Source organism: Bos mutus, chromosome 5 (genome assembly GCF_027580195.1).
Source record: "Bos mutus isolate GX-2022 chromosome 5, NWIPB_WYAK_1.1, whole genome shotgun sequence".
NCBI classification, from domain to species: domain Eukaryota; kingdom Metazoa; phylum Chordata; class Mammalia; order Artiodactyla; family Bovidae; genus Bos; species Bos mutus.
In genome coordinates, this window is record NC_091621.1 from 11,069,584 (window position 1) to 11,091,020 (window position 21,437).

The 21,437-nt window shown below is 38.6% G+C and overlaps 1 protein-coding gene across 16 annotated transcripts in view; it reads left to right on the top strand.

Annotated features, from left to right (window-relative positions):
• The window catches only part of ANKS1B (ankyrin repeat and sterile alpha motif domain containing 1B), a 1,156,394-nt gene that overhangs the window by 783,353 nt on the left and 351,604 nt on the right, over positions 1-21,437 (top strand). For all 16 annotated transcript variants that reach the window (XM_070370293.1, XM_070370295.1, XM_070370296.1 and 13 more), the window contains one exon: positions 13,011-13,109. In XM_070370293.1, the coding sequence (XP_070226394.1) occupies positions 13,011-13,109 (99 nt within the window). The remainder of the gene's footprint in view (positions 1-13,010; positions 13,110-21,437) is intronic.

A 21,437-nucleotide genomic window follows, 5' to 3' on the forward strand; every position in this document is an offset into this window, starting at 1 on the left:
CCAAATTTAAAATCTGTCAACCCCACAAACACTTTGGCAATTTCACATCCAGTGAATGTGGACAGAAACCAAAATATATAGAAAATAAATTCCTTCAAGTAATCATCTTGAGATTTCACAATTTTAAGTCAAAATGAGAAGAGGCAATTCTATAGATTGACACCCCTCCCAGTTTGGTTCTGATAACATTCATTCCTGTAATATCCCTTCTCTGTTCTTCTTTGTGGTTATCATAACCAGGTCTATCCAAGATAAATTGTAAATACACCTTTGCCTCCATTGTGACTTCTATTGCATTCCATAGTCCACATTTTCATCATTATTTTCACTGAGAGATTAGCACAGGTCAGAGTCTCTTGCATACAAAAGATGGAGAGAGCTTTAAATAACCATTCTTATTCAAGGACTGACCTCCTAGAGCCCATGCTTGCCTTCTTACGGATATCCAATGGGGATATTTGATCTGGGTAGTCAATGGACTGTGGACCTCTCTCTGTCACTTTGTATGGACAATTGACCCCACTCACCCTGGGGGAAATCACAGCTACTTTATGGATGCAGGAACATACCAGGTGAATCTTTCTCTTTTAATGAGAAAAGAAAAAGCTTTTCCAAAGTTCCCCAATGGGCACATTTTTTCACATGTCCGACCATAACCTCAAGGGGCTTGACCAGCCTCCATAGTAGAAGATAGCAAGGGAGAAGGGGACCATCCTACCATAATTTCTGTCACACCTGCTGAGTCGTTGGGGTATGGAGGTTTACATTTTAATAAGTACTACTCGGTATCTATGGTGTATTAGTTCAGACCTTATATCAAAGACTGTTCTGACTTTTATCCTTGCCATCTACCTTTTCTTTTTGATTCAAATGAAAGATGATATTGGGTTTGGAAACCTGGCTCCCTAATGAGACCTGTTCCCATGGTCCTCCAACAGGTCAAATTTTTTTCCCTAAATTTTTATTGTGTTAAAAAATACATAACTTTAAAAACTTATAATCTTAATAATTTTAGTTATTATAAAATATATTCCCTGTGTGGTACAATGTATCCTTGTAGCTCATTTTATACTTAATATTTTGTACCTTTAACTCTCCTAGCACTATATTGCCCCTCTCCCCTACCTTCTCAAGAGGTCATATTTTATCATCTTTTCCTCAGATTTTTATATTTCTGGGCTGTTGTTTCTATTTTGGCTGTGGAACTCAACTTCCATATCACCCAATTCCTCCATCTATACTTCACACCATAGCCAGAGCACATTACAAAATGTTAAGGCAGTTTATGTTCTTCAGGGTTTTCCTTTGCACTAGAATAAAACCAGAGCCATTGTCAGAATCTGCATTATCTATGCCATGGTACCCACTCAAAGTCCTCTTACTTTCAGCCACTAAATTGCAATCTTGCTAGTCATCCCTCTCTTCCCAGAATATGCCTACCTCTTTTCTCATGTCAGTGCCTTGCACCTCCTGCTCCTTCTGCTTGGAATTCCCTTCCAGCGGCTCTCGTCATGTCTGACTGCTCCTTCTAATCCTTCATGTCTCAGTTTACATGCCACTTCCTCAGAGAAGCTCTCTTTACCAGTCTTTTTAACTTAGGTCTTTCTTGTATTTTTTTTTTTTTCTGTAGCACTCTATTAATGACCTTTAGAGTAGTGTTGACTAACTGGGGGACCTTGGGCAAATTGTTAGGGTCTCTCTGTCTTTGGTTCTTCATTTGCAAATAAGGGTAATAACTTTACCAACCTCAGGAGTTGTTGTGAGTAATCAACAAGGCAAAGCACTTACTAGTGTTTGACATACATAAAACTTTGCTAGCTAATAATTACTTGCATTATTTTTATTAGGTTATTTTTCTGTTTTCCCCAATAGATTATAAACTCTGAAAGTAGAGGGATCTTGCCTGTCCTATTCACAGTATATCCCAGGACCTGGCCCAGTGCCTGGCACATAGTCAGAGCTCATAAAATATTAATTAAATATATGTTGAATAAACAAATGAGTGGAGCGCCTACCTCAGTGGTGGCTTTGACTCTAGATTAAACTGCCAGTTTGTTTCCAGTATTAAATGGCCTCCTTTCTAAGCTGCCAAATTCAGCAAATAAAAATACACGATCCCAGTTAAATTGGAATTTCTATATTTTATCTGGCAACCCTACTTCCTTCACTACCACCTTCACCCTTAATAAGCAACACTTTCTATCTCTCCTCCTCCCTCTCCCTGCCTTTCTCCTCCTCTTTGCTTCTCTCCTTTAAAGTTTATTTGGCTATGTCTGAATATAGCTCCCAGTGTCAGGAAACCCTACCATCCTTAAATCTGGAGATGTCTGGTCTTTGAGGGACTAATGAGTCACCTTTATTATATGTCTACAATTCCCAGAGGGCTAAATTATCCACCTTCACCACCATAGGCTTCTTCTCAAGGGACTGCAACTCATTGTCTTCTGTCTCGATTCAGAACATGTTGAGTTAGGAACATAAATGTCCTTAATGCATTCTCAGACATCCTCTACTTCATTATTTCCTTTCCAGACATCTTCCCCTCCAAAACCCTGGCTTGGAAAGAGAACTATAGGAAAATTAGCTGAACATGGTCCTGACCTTGAGAACATTACTTTCCTAGTTGACCTAATCAGATAGTTTGATAAAGTTCTGCAGAAGAGCCGACAAATACCAACTCAATTGACAGCCATGCTGTCATTCCCCACCTCCCAGCATCATCCCAGCTCACCCAGCTCATCCTAAGGAACACCCTGGGTCATATATTAACATGCTCAGTTCTAGGTTACAATAAGGTAGCTGGAAGGAGAACAAACCACCTGACCTTTCAGAAGGTAAATAATATATTTGCAATAAAATGTGTTGGAGAAGCTGTGGCAGTCACTCTTAACTGGTCTTTCAATACATACATAAGGTTGTGTGTGAAAATACAGTCATGGGAGATGATTCTTGACAGTGTTACCACATCTATTGACTGAAATATCCACCCAGAAAAGGTCCCCTACTAAACATTTGGTTATCTTTCTGTAGTGAAGGAAGCATGACCATCTGAATCTGACTGAATAAAATACTGATCTCAGATCCACCACATGCTAACCAAGTAAACCTGGCTAAGTTGTCTCATAGCCCTGAGACTGTTTCCTTGTCTATGAAGTGAAGACACTGCCACTTGTCATAGAAGATTTTTGGCAGGTTTATATAGAAGAAGGGCAGAGTATCTAGTACTCAATGAATGCCAGATGGCTGGTAGTTAACTATGAATCATTTTCAGCACTTTTTCCTATATGTGGCTATGCTGGTCATAACCCAGGAGCCCATTTGGCTTCTTCCAAGAAGAGCCTTTCTTTTTTGAGTTCTGCATCACCAGTGAGAGGAATCTGTTGTAAACACAAAGGTGCCGTATTCCTCTTCTTAAGAGCAGGGGGTCCAACCTAGCCTAGCCATTGCTCACTTTGTTCTTATGAGGCTCTGGGAAATGTTCAGCATGTTAGACAGAAGAACAAAACTCAGATACTTGCCAAGATTATGTACAGCCTACCCAAGGAAAAAGAAAATTTTAACTTCACAGCTTGTGATTGGGAAAGGACATAGGACAGCTGCTAACTGTTTTCCTTTCATCTCTGCTTTTGGCATGTTCTTCTAATAGCTCTCCTGTCACACTGAGTCTGCAGCGCAATGGAAGCTGAAAGAGTAGGACTGAGGTCTCCCCCCAAATCCCATCTCCACCCCCTGCTCAGACTCAGCTGCTGGGAAAGACCATTTAAAGCATTTAATATCCGTGCTACCCCTTTGGGGATGGTAGACACCATGCTTCAAAAGAGAGAGGCAAGTTAAAGCTTTGCAGTTAGTTAGGGAACATTTAGACTAGAAAAACCCCCAGGTCTCTGCCAACCCCGATTCTATGATTCAGAGAACAGAAAGGACTGGAGCAGAGGAGGGAAGAATAGGTCAGATGGCTTTCCAAATTCTCTTCTACAGAGAGGGATCCATCGTTGCTTAAACTCTCTAAAATCAACCATAAAATACTTTAGAACATTTGCTTTCAATGTGAATTTCAGATGGTTCAAAGTAAAATACAAATGGTTTGGGTGTAACCACATTTTTTAACTGAATCTTTTCTCTCCTATACTCACCCCATGGAGGTGGTATCAGATGATAGTTTTGAAAAAGACTCCTATCACCTCTGGGAACAAGTTATTTAAGCATGTACCTCAGAGAGTTGTGAGAATTAAATAAGGTAATATATTAATACCTAAGGCATTTAGAACAGAAGCTGGCATAGAATAAGAACTCAGTATGTGTGCAATTCACTTTATGCTAACTTACACCAACTGCCATTAGTGTGAAAATAGGTGTTCATGTGCTTCATGAATATAAAGCATACATTCTCCTGTATGTATCAGGAGAAAAGTAAGAACATACAGATAGGTTTTTTTCACATCAGCTTTCTTCTTACTTGTGTGAATTGCGGGTTAATCCTTAAAAATGAATACTGTTTCTCTTTTGCCAAACTTTTGGCCAAAGATAGTCTAATAAATATACATAATTCTAAAATCTACATGAACACATGTTGCAAATGAATCATAATTGTAATTTATGATATCACCAAACCTTGCTCAATACTTTAAGAAATACATAACTGATTACTTAAATTACCTTTCCTTCTCTGTCTCTCTCTATAGCTTCAAAACAGATGTTTCAAAGGGAAAAAGGTCTTAAAAAATGAAAAGAAAAAAATTGGTGGTATAAAATTCATTATACTCATGTGAACACTTAAATGCTAATCTTAAACAATAAATCTAAGATATAATTTATTCAAATATATAACTTACATATATACATATATATAGGTGCCCATTATATATGTATATGTATGTATATATATATGTGTGTGTGTGTGTGTGTGTGTATATGTAAGTTATATATTTGAGTAAATAAACTGAACTGAGGTGCTCATATGTGTGTGTGTGTCTGTGTGTGTATAGGTGACTGCCCTCAGTCAGTCTCTCCCATCAGGAAGCTTCCATAAGCCTCTTATCCTCATCCGTCAGAGGGCAGACAGAATGTAAACCACAATTTCATAAAACTGGTCAAACTGATCACATGGACCGCAGCCTTGTCTAACTCAATGAAACTATGAGCCATGCCGTGTAGGGCCACCCAAGACAGACAGGTTGTGGTGGAGAGTTCTGACAAAATGTCCACTGGAGAAAGGAATGGGAAACCACTTCAGTACTCATCCCTTGAGAACCCGACGAACAGTATGAAAAGGTAAAAAGATAAGACACTGAAAGATGATTTCCCCAGGTCAGTAGGTGCCCAGTATGCTCCTGGAGATTGGTGGAGAAATAACTCCAGAAAGAATGAAGAGATGGAGCCAAAGAAAAACAATACCTAGTTGTGGATGTGACTGATGATGGAAGTAAAGTCCAATGCTATAAAGAATAGTATTGCATAGGAACCTGGAATATTATGTCCATGAATCAAGACAAATTGGAAGTGCTCAAACAGGAGATGGCAAGAGTGAACATCAACATTTTAGGAATCAGTGAACTCAAATGGACTGGAATGGGTGAATTTAACTCAGATGACCATTAAATCTACTACTGTGGGCAAAAATCCATTAGAAGAAGTGGAGTAGCCCTCATAGTCAACAAAAAAGCCTGAAATGCAGTACTTGAATGCAATCTCAAAAATGACAAAAATGATTTCTGTTTGTTTCAAGGCAAACCATTCAATATCACAGTAATCCAAGTCTATGCCCCAACCAGTGATGCTGAAGAAGCTGAAGTTGAATGGTACTATGAAGACCTACAAGACCTTCTAGAACTAACACCCAAAAAAGATGTCCTTTTCATTATAGGGGACTGGAATGCAAAGGTAGGAAGTCAAGAGATACCTGGAGTAATAGGCAAATTTGGTCTTGGAGTACAAAATGAAGCAGGGCAAAGCCTAACAGAGTTTTGCCAGGAGAACGCACTGGTCACAGCAAACACCCTCTTCTAAAAACACAAGAGAAGACTCTACACATGGACATCACCAGATGGTCAACACCGAAATAAGATAGATTATATTCTTTGCAGCCAAAGATGGAGAATCTCCATATAGTCAGCAAAAACAAGACCGGGAACTGACTGTGGCTCAGGTCATGAAAATTCACACTTAAACTGAAGAAAGTAGGGAAAAACACTAGACCATTCAGGTATGACCTAAATCAAATCCCCTACAATTATACAGTGGAAGTGACATATAGATTCAAGGGATTAGATCTGATAGAGCACCTGAAGAACTATGGATGGAGGTTCGTGACATTGTATAGGAGGCAGTGATCAAGACGATCCTCAAGAAAAAGAAATGCAAAAAGGCAAAATGGTTGTCTGAAGAGGCCTTACAAATAGCTGAGAAAAGAAAGAAGCAAAAGGAAAAGGAGAAAAGGAAAGATATACCCATTTGAATGCAGAGTTCCAAAGAATAGCAAGGAGAGATAAGAAAGCCTTCCTCAGTGATCAATGCAAGGAAATAGAGGAAAACAATAGAATGGGAAAGACTAGAGATCTCTTCAATAAAATTTGAGATACCAAGGAAACTTTTCATGCAAAAAGATGGGCACAATAAAGGACAGAAATGGAATGAACCTAACAGAAGCAGAAGATATTAAGAAGAGGTGGCAAGAATATACAGAAGAACTATACAAAAAATATCTTCATGACCCAGATAACCACGATGGTGTGATCACTTACCTAGAGCCAGACATCCTGGAATCCTAAGTCAAGTGGGCCTTAGGAAGCATCACAACAAACAAAGCTGGTGGAGGTTATGGAATTCCAGAGCCATTTCAAATCCTAAAAGAAGATGTTGTGAAAGCGCTGCACTCAATATGCCAGCAAATTTGGAAAACTTAGCAGTGGCCAAAAGACTAGAAAAGGTCAGTTTTCATTCCAATCCCAAAGAAAGGCAATGCCGAAGAGTGTTCAGACTATCACACAATTGCATTCATCTCAGACGCTAGCAAAGTAATGCTCAAAATTCTCCAAGGCAGGCCTCAACGGTACGTGAATTGTGAACTTCCAGATGTTCATGACTGATTTAGAAAAGGCAGAACAACCAGAGATCAAATTGCCAACATCCGTTGGATCATGGAAAAAGCAAGAGAATTCCAGTAAAACATCTATTTCCGCTTTATTGACTATGCCAAAGCCTTGGACTGTGTGGGTCACAATAAACTGTGGAAAATTCTGAAAGAGATGGGAATACCAGACCACCTTACCTGCCTCCTGAGAAATCTGTATGCAGGTTAGGAAGCAACAGTTAGAACTGGACATGGAACAAAAGACTGGTTCCAAATTGAGAAATGATTACATCAAGGCTGTATATTGTCACCCTGTTTATTTAATTTATATGCAGAGTACATCATGCTAAATGCTGGGCTGGATGAAGTACAAGCTGGAATCAAGATTGCTGGGAGAAATATCAGTAACCTCAGATATGCAGATGATACCACCCTTATGGCAGAAACTAAAGAGCCTCTTGATGAAAGTGAGAGAGAAGAGTGAAAAAGTTGGCTTAAAGCTCAACATTTAGAAAGCTAAGATCATGGCATCCAGTCCAATCACTTTGTGGCAAATAGATGGGGAAACAATGGAAACAGTGACAGACTTTATTTTGGGGGGCTCCAAAATCAGTGCAGATGTTGACTGCAGCCATGAACTTAAAAGACGCTTGCTTCTTGGAAGAAAAGCTATAAGCAGTCTAGACAGCATATTAAAAAGCAGAGACGTTACTTTGCCAACAGAGGTCCATCTACTCAAAGCTATGGTTTTTCCAGTAGTCATGTTTGGATGTGAGAGTTGCACTATAAACAAAGCTGAGCACCGAAGAATTGATTCTTTTAAACTGTAATGTTGGAGAAGGCTCTTGAGAGTCCCTTGGACTGCAAGGAGATCCAACCAGTCAGTCTTAAAGGAAATCAGTCCTGAATATTCATTGAAAGGACTGATGCTGAAGCTGAAACTCCAATACTTTGGCTACCTAATGTGAAGAACTGACTCATTGGAAAAGACCCTGATGCTGGGAAAGATTGAAGGTGAGAGGAGAAGGGGACAACAGAGGATGAGATGGTTGGATGGCATCACTGACTCGATAGACATAAGTTTGAGTAAGCTCCTGCAGTTGGTGATGGACAGGGAAGCCTGGCGTGCTGCATTCCATGGGGTTGCAAAGAGTCAGACACGACTAAGGGATTGAACTATATGAATATATATAGGTGCTCTCAAATGTATTGCTCAGTGATATGATATTTATTTGAATCAATAATCCATGTGGTCTGAAGAATCTAGGAAACTTTTTTCATAAGTTGAAACATGGTAATTTAGTTAAGTTGTGAAGAAATTCCATTGCAGTAGATAGTATATGTTCACATGGAAGGTTCGGATAGAAATGTGAGAGATAAACTACACAATCTTCTTCTACTGTCATTTCATTAATGTGAGAGAGGGAATTAAAAATGAAAGAAGTATATCATCGATCATCTAATCAATTATGGTTGGTAGCTCATGTGTGTATCTGGTAAACTAAATAAAGTTTTGTTCCAACACTGATAAGGGGTTATAAAACTGGTATTTATCATAGTAGTTATAATCATTAACATGCAGCAAAGAAACTTATTGCATTTACCTGTAAATTAATATCAAATTAACTAAAAATCTTTATAGAAACTGAAACTTGGAAGTGTTATCCCAAGAAAGTCATATATAGTTTTAGGCCACCATGTCATTTATGCTGTAAAAAAGTATATTAAAAATAAAATGTTTTTACATTTGTGAATTTGTAAGATCATGTTATCATTCTACTACCCATTCTATTTTAAATAATTAAGGCCATACAAATTGTAAAGACGAATCTAATTTAGCTAATTATAGAGCACAAGAAATCTTCTCCAATCAATAGTATCTTCTTGGTTTTTTTCAGTCTTGAACTGAAGAGAGAAAATAAATAACATCTAACTCAAGCTTGTATTAAGAAGAAATCAGTTCTCTATGGTCCTTAAATATGTTTCCTTAGCATTTTATATGATATGCGATGTAACATGACATCAAGGTTATGAACTTTTCAAGCCGAAATTCTCAAAGACAGAAACAGTAAAGATATTTCTGAGAAATGATTTCAATAAATAGCTGTTCTACTTCAAATGGATCATTAAATACAAAGCACTGCTTTTTATTCTATTTGGTCATCTTATTAGTTTATCATAGCTGAAAAAATCCAATACATAAGATATTCTCCCCATGGTCATAGAAACTTCAGCTTTCAGCTCTTTATGCATAAAATATTAGATTATTTTTCTTCATTCCATGATTTAGGAAAGCAACAAAGCTGCCCTGGATTAGACATTTCCTATCTGCTAAAAAAAAACAAAAAACCATTGCCGTCTAGAAAGTCATTAACTAAACAACTTTATCCACTTATTATTATTCCTTAAATGCCCATGCCATGTGCCTGGTAGTGTGCTAAGCATATCATAAATAATTTCGCAATGGGACTTGTCATTTTGGTAGCATAGATTTCTAGCCCCATGACAGCGAAACACTAATGAAAGCAGAACCAGCTACTAATTTGTTTTAATGACTGAAAAATTAGAAAAGAATTTGCTACAGATTCTAAATTTAATGTTCATGAACTTTGACTAAGAGGAACATCAGTTATATCCTGAGAATAACTCGTGAGTATATTTGACTCTCTGCTTTGATTCCCTGTCACAGTCTCATCATTGCCCTGTTCATGTGATTCAGCTACAGTTTCAACATCTTTAACTGTGGAGAGGCACTGTCTAATAGAACATTCTATGATAACAGCAATGTTCTATATTCGCATTATCCAATATGAAACCAGCAGCCACAAGTGGCCAATGAGTCTTTGAGGACTCAAATGGCTTCATTTAATGGGTGAGGACCACAAGACTCAGAAATAATATATGACTTAGCCACATTGCTTCCCTTGTGGCTCAGCTGGTAAAGAATCTGCCTGCAGTGCGGGTGACCTGGGTTCTATCCCCGGGTCGGGAAGATCCCCTGGAGAAGAGAAAGGTTACCCACTCCAGTATTCTGACCTGGATAATTCTATGGACTGTATAGTCCATGAGGTCACAAAGACTCAGACATGACTGAGCGACTTTCACTTTCACTTTAGCCACATTTCCCCAGACAGGACTCAGACTCAGGTCTTGAGGCTCCAAACCTGGAGCTATTTTGAAAAAGAACTGGCTAGATGATGCACCAGAATATTTTGGTATTCCTATATATTACAATAAGAGTGAAAATAGAAAATTTCCAATGTCCCCTCACTGGGGAAAGTGAATCCTTTTCTTTATATTTCCACAATCAGTACCATTTCCTTTTGGGCACATTCTTACCATTTGCATTGTGATTTTCATACTTTTGACTCATTTTTCAAAAGTGTTTAGAATTATCCTGTATGCTAGGGTATTTGACCCAAAGAGAATTTGTCTAACTTCCCTACAATTCTTCAAAATGTTTCCTCCCTTACTGAAGATAGATAAGGGGATATATTGGTGGTTTAGAGGAAGAACAGTGGTCTCTAAGGACTAAATTCCTTAAATCATTTCAGTATTTGAACACTGAAATCAAGTTTTTAATATTGCCTATAGATAGTAGCTAATTCAGACCATAGCCTCCTGTTGTGCCTTGTTTTTGTACAAAAAATCCAGGTTCTATATTTTGTATAAGCTGAAGCTGTAGGCTGATAATTTAGCCTTTGGAAAACAGGATAATGATCTAATACATAGGTGGCTAAAGTTTTTTGTTTGTTTTTATTTTTTAAGGGCCTTTTAACTCCTTAGAAAAATCTCTTAAAGAATGAAAGTCAAACAGAATGGTAGCATACATCCTGCTCATGACACATTAGTCCATTTCTGAGAATAATAATGCTTTCTCAAAATGAAGTCATTTATATTCTTGACCATGCCCTATTGTGTGCACTGAGTAATTTCTTGAGAGCAATGTTTCCTATGGCATATTGCCAAGACTGGCTTTATTTGTCTTTCATTAGGCTTTTTTATTATCACGCTGCTATACACCTGAATCATTCTGCCTCCTCCAAGATGGCCAATGTAGCTTAAGCACAAGAATGTTACTATGAGTAGGTGGAATGTTTCTATCCAGTGAATGCCCATTTTAAAATCTCTAGCTATGGTACCATACTAATGACTTTAATCTTTCTAAGCACAGCCAATTGTGTCAGTTTTTAACATAGTCTGATATTAAATTATTTACATTCATCAATCCTGTGCCTATCCAGGGAAAGACATTAGTCTTTGCACCATGCTAGACTGGCCCTTCCTCCCTGTCTCAGCCTTGTTGAGGAAGCCTGGAACTGGTGTGTATTCTGCATTTCTCCATCATTCTCTGCATTCAGTCACCAAGCCAAACTTCTTGATGGTTTTCAAATCTACTCGCATCTTTCTGTTTCCCATGACCACTATCTTAGTCTAAGCCCACACTATCTCAAGAACAACCTCTGTTGTTTCCTAACAGCTCCGTGCTCCCATGACTGCCCTTTTCCAGTTCATTCTCCTTTGCTTTAAATATTCATCAGGACCCATTGCTCTCCATAAATAGATATTCTGTAATTTCTATTCATAAGTGTTTTTATTTTATGCATTGGTAAGACAGAGTTTGATTGTCCATAAAAGCAGTGATCTGAGTTCTTGAACTTCTCTATAGACTCCTTACTTTAAAGGGAAACTCTAGCTTGCAAGCTCCAAAAGACTAAAATTTCAGGATAAAATAAGCAATTTTTAAGCTTCCATGTTAGAATATTAATCAGAGGTCAAAAAAATCATTGAAATCAGAGAATGGTAGGATTAGGCTGATCCTTGGAAGTTATGTGGCTCAATGCCATCATTTCATAGGTAAGCCAACAGGCCCAGCCACAGAAATCAAGTTGATCTTTCTAAATTTGAGGTCTCATCATGTAACTGCTTTTCTTAAAATCTGTCCATGGCTTGTTATGGTCAAGATGAAATTGAAATTCATACAATATCTGTGTCGTCTGGCTTCTCAATACCTTTTAAGCGTTAAGTTATGGCACCCCACTCCAGTGTTCTTGCCTGGAGAATCCCAGGGATGGGGGAGCCTGGTGGGCTGCCATCTCTGGGGTCGCACAGAGTCGGACACAACTGAAGTGACTTAGCAGCAGCAGCAGCCACCTTATCCTAGAATTTGATGCTTCCAAGTACACTGTATTCTTTCTTACCCACACAGCACTGCATATGACTTCTCCTAGTCCTTTGCATTTTGAGTGCTGAACCTGAACTGTACTTCAGATGTCTGATGAGACAGTCTCCTCTGAAAACACACCCCAGGTCCCCTCTGCATTCCCAAACATGTGTCACCATGATAGCACACTCATAGCATCCTAACTGCCTTTGAGCAATCTGCTTCCATCTCTGGACTGGAAGAAATCAACAGTTGAGGGCAAGGATCTGCATCTTATTCATTTTTATATCCTCATACCTTGATCAGACATCTGACATTCAGTATTTAAGATGAATTATTCTCTTTTAGCTTGACTAGGATACTTCAATTTTTCCATCAGCTCTCCTTACGAAATTTGTCTTCAGAGGGTAAAAAACTGGTTCATTCACATCAACGTATAGGTCACTGATAGTTTAAATGGCAGCTCTTCCTAGAAGCATATATATTTTTAGAGGAACAGGGTTCTGAGTCACAGAAATGAATCCCCAATGCAGATAATCCAGCCATAAATAGTAAGCCTTAAGAGTATTTATGAAGTAAAAGCAACTTTCCCATAGCCTTCAACTCAATCATCTGGGTGACCTCCTCTCACCTCGCTCTTACAGAAGATTGACTCTATGGTTTTGTTTACAAAAAGCAGATCATTTGTTGGTTATTTTTCTCTATATTAATAAAACCAGTATTTATGCCCAGTAAAACTGCCTGATTTCATTTATAACATTTCTGGTTTTGTTTCAGGGAAGCAATGTTATGGAAGACCAGGATTTGTTGGAAATTGGAATCCTTAATTCTGGGCACAGACAAAGAATTCTACAGGCAATCCAGCTCCTTCCAAAGGTAAGACAGCATTTAGTATCCTAGCCTTTAGTCTAGTCCCAGTGGTTTTAAGTCCAGGTGTGCAAGGCTTGTTAGTACTTAGGACAATATGTCTGCATATTGATGCAACTCCCCGAAGCCAAAGCAGGTCTTCTTTGTCCAATTAAACATTCAGATTCATTAGATGTAATACAGGAAATGCCTCCGGCCGACAGGGCAGCTTACAAGTTTTTCTTTGGTGGGATTCTGCATGTCAGTACAATCAGTCCATACCCCCCAGGTGATAGATCAGGTGCAAGAAGACAGATCAGTATTGGGTGGGTAGAAGAATGTTCCTGGAATAGGAGCCTCCTGCCCTTAGAGGCAGTATCTCTTATAACAACTCCATAGCCCTAGCCTCCAGGGGCACGGAACTTGCTTAATCACAAGTCGTTACTCAGGAAAGTGCAAGTATCATGTCCCCTTCAGGTATTTATAGTTCGTGTATAAATCCTCCCAGTCCAAATGCAATTTACCAACCAGGCATCATTTTAAGTAATACGTTACTTACCAACAGAGTTGACCTTCTGTTTCTAGGTAAGGTTTCACAGGAGCCTAAAACAAGAGGTAGGATCTGAGCACTGGTCTTCAGTGCTCAGTAAAATATGTAGGATTTTAATTGGTAAGGAAAGGGAAAGGCATTTCAGGGCCCAGAGGGAATCACATAGATAGAGGTATGGTCCAGTCAACAAACTGCCAGAAGCATTAGAGGAACCGTGATACTTCGTGATTTAAAATCCAATGGGATTTGCACAACAATGTGAATGTACTTGATACTACTAAATTATGTATAATACTTCAAGACAGTTTAACGTGGTTTTATGTTTTGTTATTTCATCACAATTTTAAAAATACTAAAATCCAGTGTGATTAAAACAATTAGAGAGTGGAGCCAGAGAAAACAGAAAAAGTAGGTTGGGTCATGTTGGTATCAGGCTAAGGAATCTGAAATTTATTCTGTGAGCACAGGGGAATGGACATGACTAAACTGCTTTAGGCCAGTTACTTCTGGAGGCTGCAGACAAGAGAAATTAGAAGGAGAGAATGTTAAAGCTGGGTCATCCACTAGGGGATAGATTCAGGGGGCAAGATTGGAGGCAGGGTAGCAGAAGGACAGTAAAAGATTCATCTAAATATGTGAATGTATCACATATTTTATATTCTCCTCTGTGCTTTTCCTTTCTAAGGAGGCTTTAATTTCTCCTTCTCAGAATGGGAAAGATAAATATTAACCGCTGTTTCTAAGGAAGTGACAAGGTGAAATTTGCCAACTGACAGTGAACTAAGTATCTACTGATAGAAACTTACCACTTCTGCAAATTCAAGAAAAGTCAAGCATACACAGGAGTTTTAATAATACAGTTTTCTACTTGCTACTTGTGTATCTTTACCCAGAATCACTTTTTTGTGAAACTTCTGAAGTGGAACCCCTTCTTACCACCTGAGTAATTATTACCCTAGTCCACACCAACCATGTCTAATCAGGCTACCACAATAGAATCTAACCTGTTGTCTGTGCATTAGACTACTTGAGTCAATTTCTGATTGGTCCTCACACCTGGACAATGCACAGATGCCTAATCTCTGTCCCAGTTACCTTTCTCACCACTTTACAGTTGAATTTCCACACTGCACCCAGACCGAAATGTAAATCAGAGCATGGCACATCCTGCTTAAAATCCACAATGGATTCCCTTTTGCACTTAGAATCTTTATCATGACCTACGAAAATCAGTAGGATCTGGCCCCTTCCCCACAATACAACCTCATCTCTCATTCTTTCTTCCATTCTCTAGTCATGTGACTTTCTTTTTTGTTCCAGAATATGTCAAACTCATTTTTGCCTCAAAGCCTTTCTGTATCAGTGTGTCTGCGTGGAAAGCCTTTTCTTCATATCTTCAAATGCTTGCTCCCTACATCATCAAATCTCTATTCAGCCGTCACCTCCTCACAGAGGGTTTTGTTCCCTCAAAAGCACACCCTTTGCCCCCTTCTCTGTCCCTCATGTTGTTCTGCTTCAGTTTTCTTCATAGCAATTTTGGCCACTGGAAGTTATATTATTTGTTTGCTTGTTTTTTTTTTTTTTTAATTTTATTTTATTTAACTTTACAATATTGTATTGGTTTTGCCATATATCAGGATGTATGCTTGTTTTCTGCATTATTTTTTAATCTCATCCCCAGGATGCAACAGTAATGAAATAAGGTGCCTTGGCACCTTATTCTTCCCTATCTTGTTCCTTTTACATATCCAGTCCCTGGAATGGTGCCTAGCACATCAAAAAATAATTTGTGAAATGAAAGAATACTCTTTCTTTCTTCTAAGATTTGATGGCCCTATGCTTGTTCTGTCTGAAGGTACTAATACTATTATACTACTTCTGTGTTATAAGCATCCTGAGGGCAGAGACAATGCCACGTCCATCCTTGAACTTCCCACTGTGTTTAGCTCAATACATGCACTTAAAAGAATGAAGAATGAGTGACTGAGTGAATGAATATTTTTACATGTTATTCAAATATATTTTTTTAATCAAAGAGTACCTCAGTTTTTAAGCTATGTCTATAATCCTGTACATGCCATTTTGAGAAACAAAAGAACCTGAACTCAGAATTATTTGAAGAATAAATGAAGTGTTTATCTTTAAGACAGAATATCATTCCCATCAGAGGGAACAATATAATAGAAATAATACAAAATTAAGCTTCTATCAAGAGGCTGATGCTGAAGTACTTATTATGCACCCAAATGAGTTCAGTTCAGTTCAATTCAGTCACTCAGTCATGTCCAACTCTTTGCAACCCCATGGACTGCAGCATGCCAGGCTTCCCTGTCTATCACCATCTCCCAGAGTTCCCTCACACTTATGTCCATCAAGTCAGTGATGCCATCCAAACATCTCATCCTCTGTTGTCCCCTTCTCCTCCTGCCATCAATCTTTCCCAGCATCAGGGTCCTTTCCAATGAATCAGTTCTTCGCATAAGGTGGCCACAGTACTGGAGTTTCAGCTTCAGCATCAGTCCTTCCAGTGAATATTCAGAACTGATTTCCTTTAGGATTGACTGGTTTGATCTCCTTGCTGTCCAAGCTACTCTTAAGAGTCTCCTCCAACACCACAGTTCAAAAGCATAAAAACATCCAAACACATGTTCAGCAACACAAACAAAATGTTATAATGCTACAAATTGATACTTTGCCTTCTTAGGTAATGAACCCAATCTTTAGGTGGTTAATAGTGTAATTCAACTGCCAACACATTCATTTGCATTCCCTTAAACTTTGCACTGCCAAAAAGTGGGCAAACTGTCTCTTCATTTTCTTTGTGCAATTTTAATCCTCAGAATATCTGTGTTCTTCATCTGTCATGAGAACTGTTCCATGACTGCTACCTGAGATCCTTTCTTAGCATATTGTGTTTTGGAGAGAGTGTTCCTAAACAGAGAAAAGGTGGTTTGCTAAGTGCGGTTTTGATCTGTTATCACAGTTCAGTGCATTTTTTAATGCTTTTTTGTATTTGTATTGTCTCAAGTTTCAAAGACAATGCTTATTCTTTTGGTAATGATGTTTTTTCTATAATATCCCCTTTTTAATACTGAAGTAATTACTTGTGCATAGGTCTGAACGTTCTCCAGTTCATTTGATATGCTGAACACATAGAATACGTTCCATGTATTCTAAGCATAGACATCTTTAGAACAGTAATCCTATCAATTCCTCTTTTCCATCCATTCTTTCTCTCTGTCTTGTAAAGTGCCTGACTTTTAGGTGCAAAGTTTACTTTATCCATTTTCACCCAGCATCCACTTTCCTCACCAAATCCAACTCAGTCTTTCCTTAGGTCTGAAAGTTTCCTGGTACTTTTACCCTTCACTCTTTTTAAGAAAGGACACAAATAACAAGTTCTATGAGAAGATGGCTTCTTTTGTACTCTCTTAGAATCTTTAAGCATGTTGAGCTTTTTCTGTCCTCTGGACACAGGGAAATTATCTGATTACTTATTTGCAACATATCATTTACTTTTTCCCAGGTAAGAATTCTGTTATCCAGTCTGTGGATAATCCTCTAAAATCCTTTTATAAGGGCATAATCTCTTTTGTCCTTTGACAATATAACACCTACAGGTCAGGAATTCAAAGGATTATCATTTTAAAGGTTTGCAGAATTTCATGTGAAGGCCTGTAGTGTATCTGCTCTTATCTCTCCTTCTGAATTGAAAATGTACGTCAGCATGCTAGCAACTTTTATATCACACGCTCACTTCACTTTCCAATGTTTTTTTCCTATATTTTCCTCTTCTATAATATCTTTTGGAATTACTTTGTCATCGTCTACACTCCCTATCCCCATTTGGATCTAACTAGTTTCTTTGCTGCCACCCCACACCACCAGGGCTAAAGTCACTGATGACCAGAAGAACAGAAATTCCATAAGCCACTTCCACCTCACCTTGGCTTCAGTAGGTTTTGATACTCTTGTCAGCTGTCAACATCATCCTCTTTTGGCCTCCACAATACCCAGTTATCTTCCTGCCTCTCTGTTGCTCTCTCTCCTTGCCTGCTCATTCTCCTCAGTTAAACATTGGCATTCCTCAAAACTCAAACTCAAAATATTTGATGACTAGCAAAGGTAATTATCTCAGGACTCTTGATCATAGCACAGTTTCCGGTATTCATTGTTTTGTTCATTGCTACCCTACTTCTGTTTTACTGCATAATGAACACCTGGATTGTAGCTGCCTTTTTTGTCTAAGTTCAGTTCAATTTGACCAATATTTGTTGGGCTGCTTAGTTTCAATATTTTCACCAAATGGCACTGAACACCTCTGACCAGATGAATTGTCACCTTCCCCATCCTTGGTCTGAGATTTTGTTTTTTTAAAAAACAACAACAGAGTTATCTCTTACTCCAGTAGAGAAGTGAGATTCTCTGTAAGGTATCTATTGCTATATAACAAGTTACCTCAATCTTAGAGGCATATTACAACATTTATCACATTTATATTTCTGTGGAGTAGGGATCTAAGAGCAGCTTAGAGTTTCCCTGGTGGCTCAGATGGTCAAGAATCTGCCTGCAATACAGGAGACTGGGGTTTGATCCCTGGGTTGGGAAGATCCCCAGGAGAAGGAAATGGCTACCCACTGCAGTATTCTTGCTTGAAGAATTCCATGCACAGAGGAGCCTGGTGGGCTGCAGTCCATGGGGTCACAAAGAGTCAGACATGACTGAGCAACTAACACTCAGCTGGGTCTTCTGGCTCTTGGTCTTTCACAGACTACAGTCATCTTGAGACTCAACTGGGGAGAATACACTTCCTACTTCATTCATTGGTTTTAGGCAGGATTCTGATGTTTGGGGTTTTTTGGACTGAGGCTTCAGTTCCTCACAAGCTATTGGCTGAAGGCATCCCTCAGTTTCTTGTCACATGGGCCTCTTTGTAAAGAATCTCACATGAAGCTAGTTTCAACAGCACAAGCAAGTGAGAAACAGGAAAGTGCCAGCAAGATGGAAATCTTAGTCTTTTGTAACATCCCAACCTTTTACCTATTCTGTTCATTATAATCAAACCACAAATCCAGCCCAGACATAGGAAGAGGTATTTACACAAGGATGTGAATATCAAGAGGTGGGATCACTGGGGCTATCTCAGAAGTATGCCTGCTACAGATAGACTTTATAATGATCCACTTTACAGTCTAGTTTCCTTGTCTGCATTTTCAGTCAAAATGGAATAACTATTGCATGGTTACAACAATAACAAAACGCATTTTTTATTCCCATGGGCCATCTTCATGGTACTATGGTATTCACAATTAGATGATTTAGTAACACATTAGTAATCACCATTCAAAAAAAGGCATATGTCTCAGATCTGATGTTGTTGTTCAGTCACTCAGTCATGTCCAAGTCTTTGTGACCCCATGGACTGCAGCACGCCAGGCTTCCCTGTCCATCACCGACTCCCAGAACCTGCTCAAACTCATGTCCATCGAGTTGGTGATGCCACCAACCATCTCATCCTCTGTCGTCCCCTTCTCTACCTGCCTTCAATCTTTCCCAGCATCAGGGTGTTTCCCAGTGAGTAAGTTCTTGGCATCAGATGGCCAAAGTATTAGAGCCTCAGCTTTAGCATCAGTCCTTCCAGTGAATATTCAGGGTTGATTTCCTTTAGGATTGACTGGTTTATTGCCTTGCTGTCCAAAAGACTCTCAAGAGTCTTCTTCAGTACCACAGTTTGAAGGTATCAATTCTTCAGCACTCAGCTTTTTTTATTGTCCAGCTATCACATCCATATAGGATACAATCATACAGAAATCAGAGACCTTGGAGATTTGCCAATTGCACTTAAAGCTTCATGATCTGAATGCCACTCATCTAAGTGATATATACAAATTAGTAATCCTATAAAACATTACAAATTTTAAAAACATGTTCAGTCTTTGTTGGTGCCTCATTATTGAAAGGAGCATACTTCCATTTATAGTAAGGAAATGAATTGGTCAGACTCTCTTGGACAATACTTAAAGGATATTAGCAAATTAAATGCATTTTTAAAAAAACTATCAAAACTAGAAAGTAAGAGCAATCATTGAACTTTAGACCTCATCGGAACAAATAAATGCAGGCCACAGTTAACCAAAAAAAACTTTGGGATACAGAGATACTGGCAAGGACTAAGAACTCAAACACTTTTTTTTTAATTAAAATTTTTATTTTTAATTAGAAGAGAATTACTTTACAATATTATGATGGTTTCAAGACAATAAATAGTAGTGGAAGTTGTGGCAAACTAGAGAACACAAACCCTGCCTCCCCACTCGAAAAAAAAGTCTCCTTTCCACTTTATCAATTAAACAAAGCATTAGGGACCAGATTTAGTTATAGCTGTGACTTTGCTACTCCTGTGTCATAGAGGAAGAGAATCTCTCCAAAAATTAAAATCTTAATACAACTTTATATTAGAGAATCTCTGATTATTTCAGAGTTCAAAAGAGCATTGCAAATGTGTTATTATCTCACCTTGGCTTCCTGCCCAAGATTCTGCTCTTATAGACACTAGTTCTTTCAGGGTGCTTGAAATTCAGATGTTTGTTGATTCTAGTCTTGATGGTTGATGAACATATGTGCAAGCTTTAGGGGGAAAGTGTACAACCAATGTAACTTCTTAATAACTTCAGAAAGGAAGTTTCAGTCTTATTTCCTTGTCACTTAGGAAAATGATAGAAACTCATTCCTATTGCTTCTGCTGTTTTTCAGAAGGGCAACCACAAAACATAGGCTACCGACATAGATTCTATTGTTGTACCTGCTGACAGGGTAACTTCATTCTCTTGTACCAAACTGTCTCTCCATACACCCTCCTCCTTTTGTCTTGCATTTCTTTCTTTTCAATGGCCAGTATCTTAAACATCATGCCACTCGATGCTGACCTACCGCCCTGTGGCTATCCAGTTAAAGATATACTCTTAAAATCCCACATACATATGTGCACTGTTAGCATGGGAACCCTAAAGTAAACTGAATACATGATTTAAACCCATGGTCTAACTGAGGGCATAAGATATTCTGCTTCCTGTAGGTCTGGTCCTTGGTGAAGCTGTGGTGTTTCTATTTTCAAGATCTATCCAGTTCTGTAAATGTCTTGTGGTTCTGGGGCAAAGAGATATGCTCACTTAAATCAGAGTAAAAGATCATTTCTTTTTCAGGAGAGATATTGGTGCCATTGAAAAAAGGAAGAAAGAGTAATTGATCTTAAGGTTAAAAACTTAGGTCATTTGGAGTAAATAAAATAAATTTTGAAGTGACAGCAAGTCATTCAGATCTATCTTGTTATTTCTTAGCCTATATAATCAGATAATGAACTCAAGCCACTGTTAGCACTATTAACAGTACTGTTAAGAGTGGCTTCACACTATTAGATTTGTTTCTTATTCACACTAAGTCAGTGACGGCTTAGGCAGCTCTCCTCCGAGCAGAACCTTGGGGATCCAGGCTCATTCTGTCATGTGGCTCTCCCATCTTGGAGTTCTTTGAGAACTATCTTAAGGGGAGAGGGGAGAGGGGAGAGGAACATGGACAATAACACAGGATGTTCTGTTGCCAGGCTCGGAAGTGCATCATTTATTTTAGTCTGCGTTTGATGCACCAGAGATGAGTTTCATGACTCTCACTAACTAGCCAAAAAATACAGTCTCCCTTCCCAGGAAGTACTAATGGAATTCTTAAGAGTCTAGTCATTCTGTGTTAAAAACACCTTTTTCTTTCTGTACCTTGACTGCTGCCTTTCTTCACACAAATGTTCATTCCTTAAG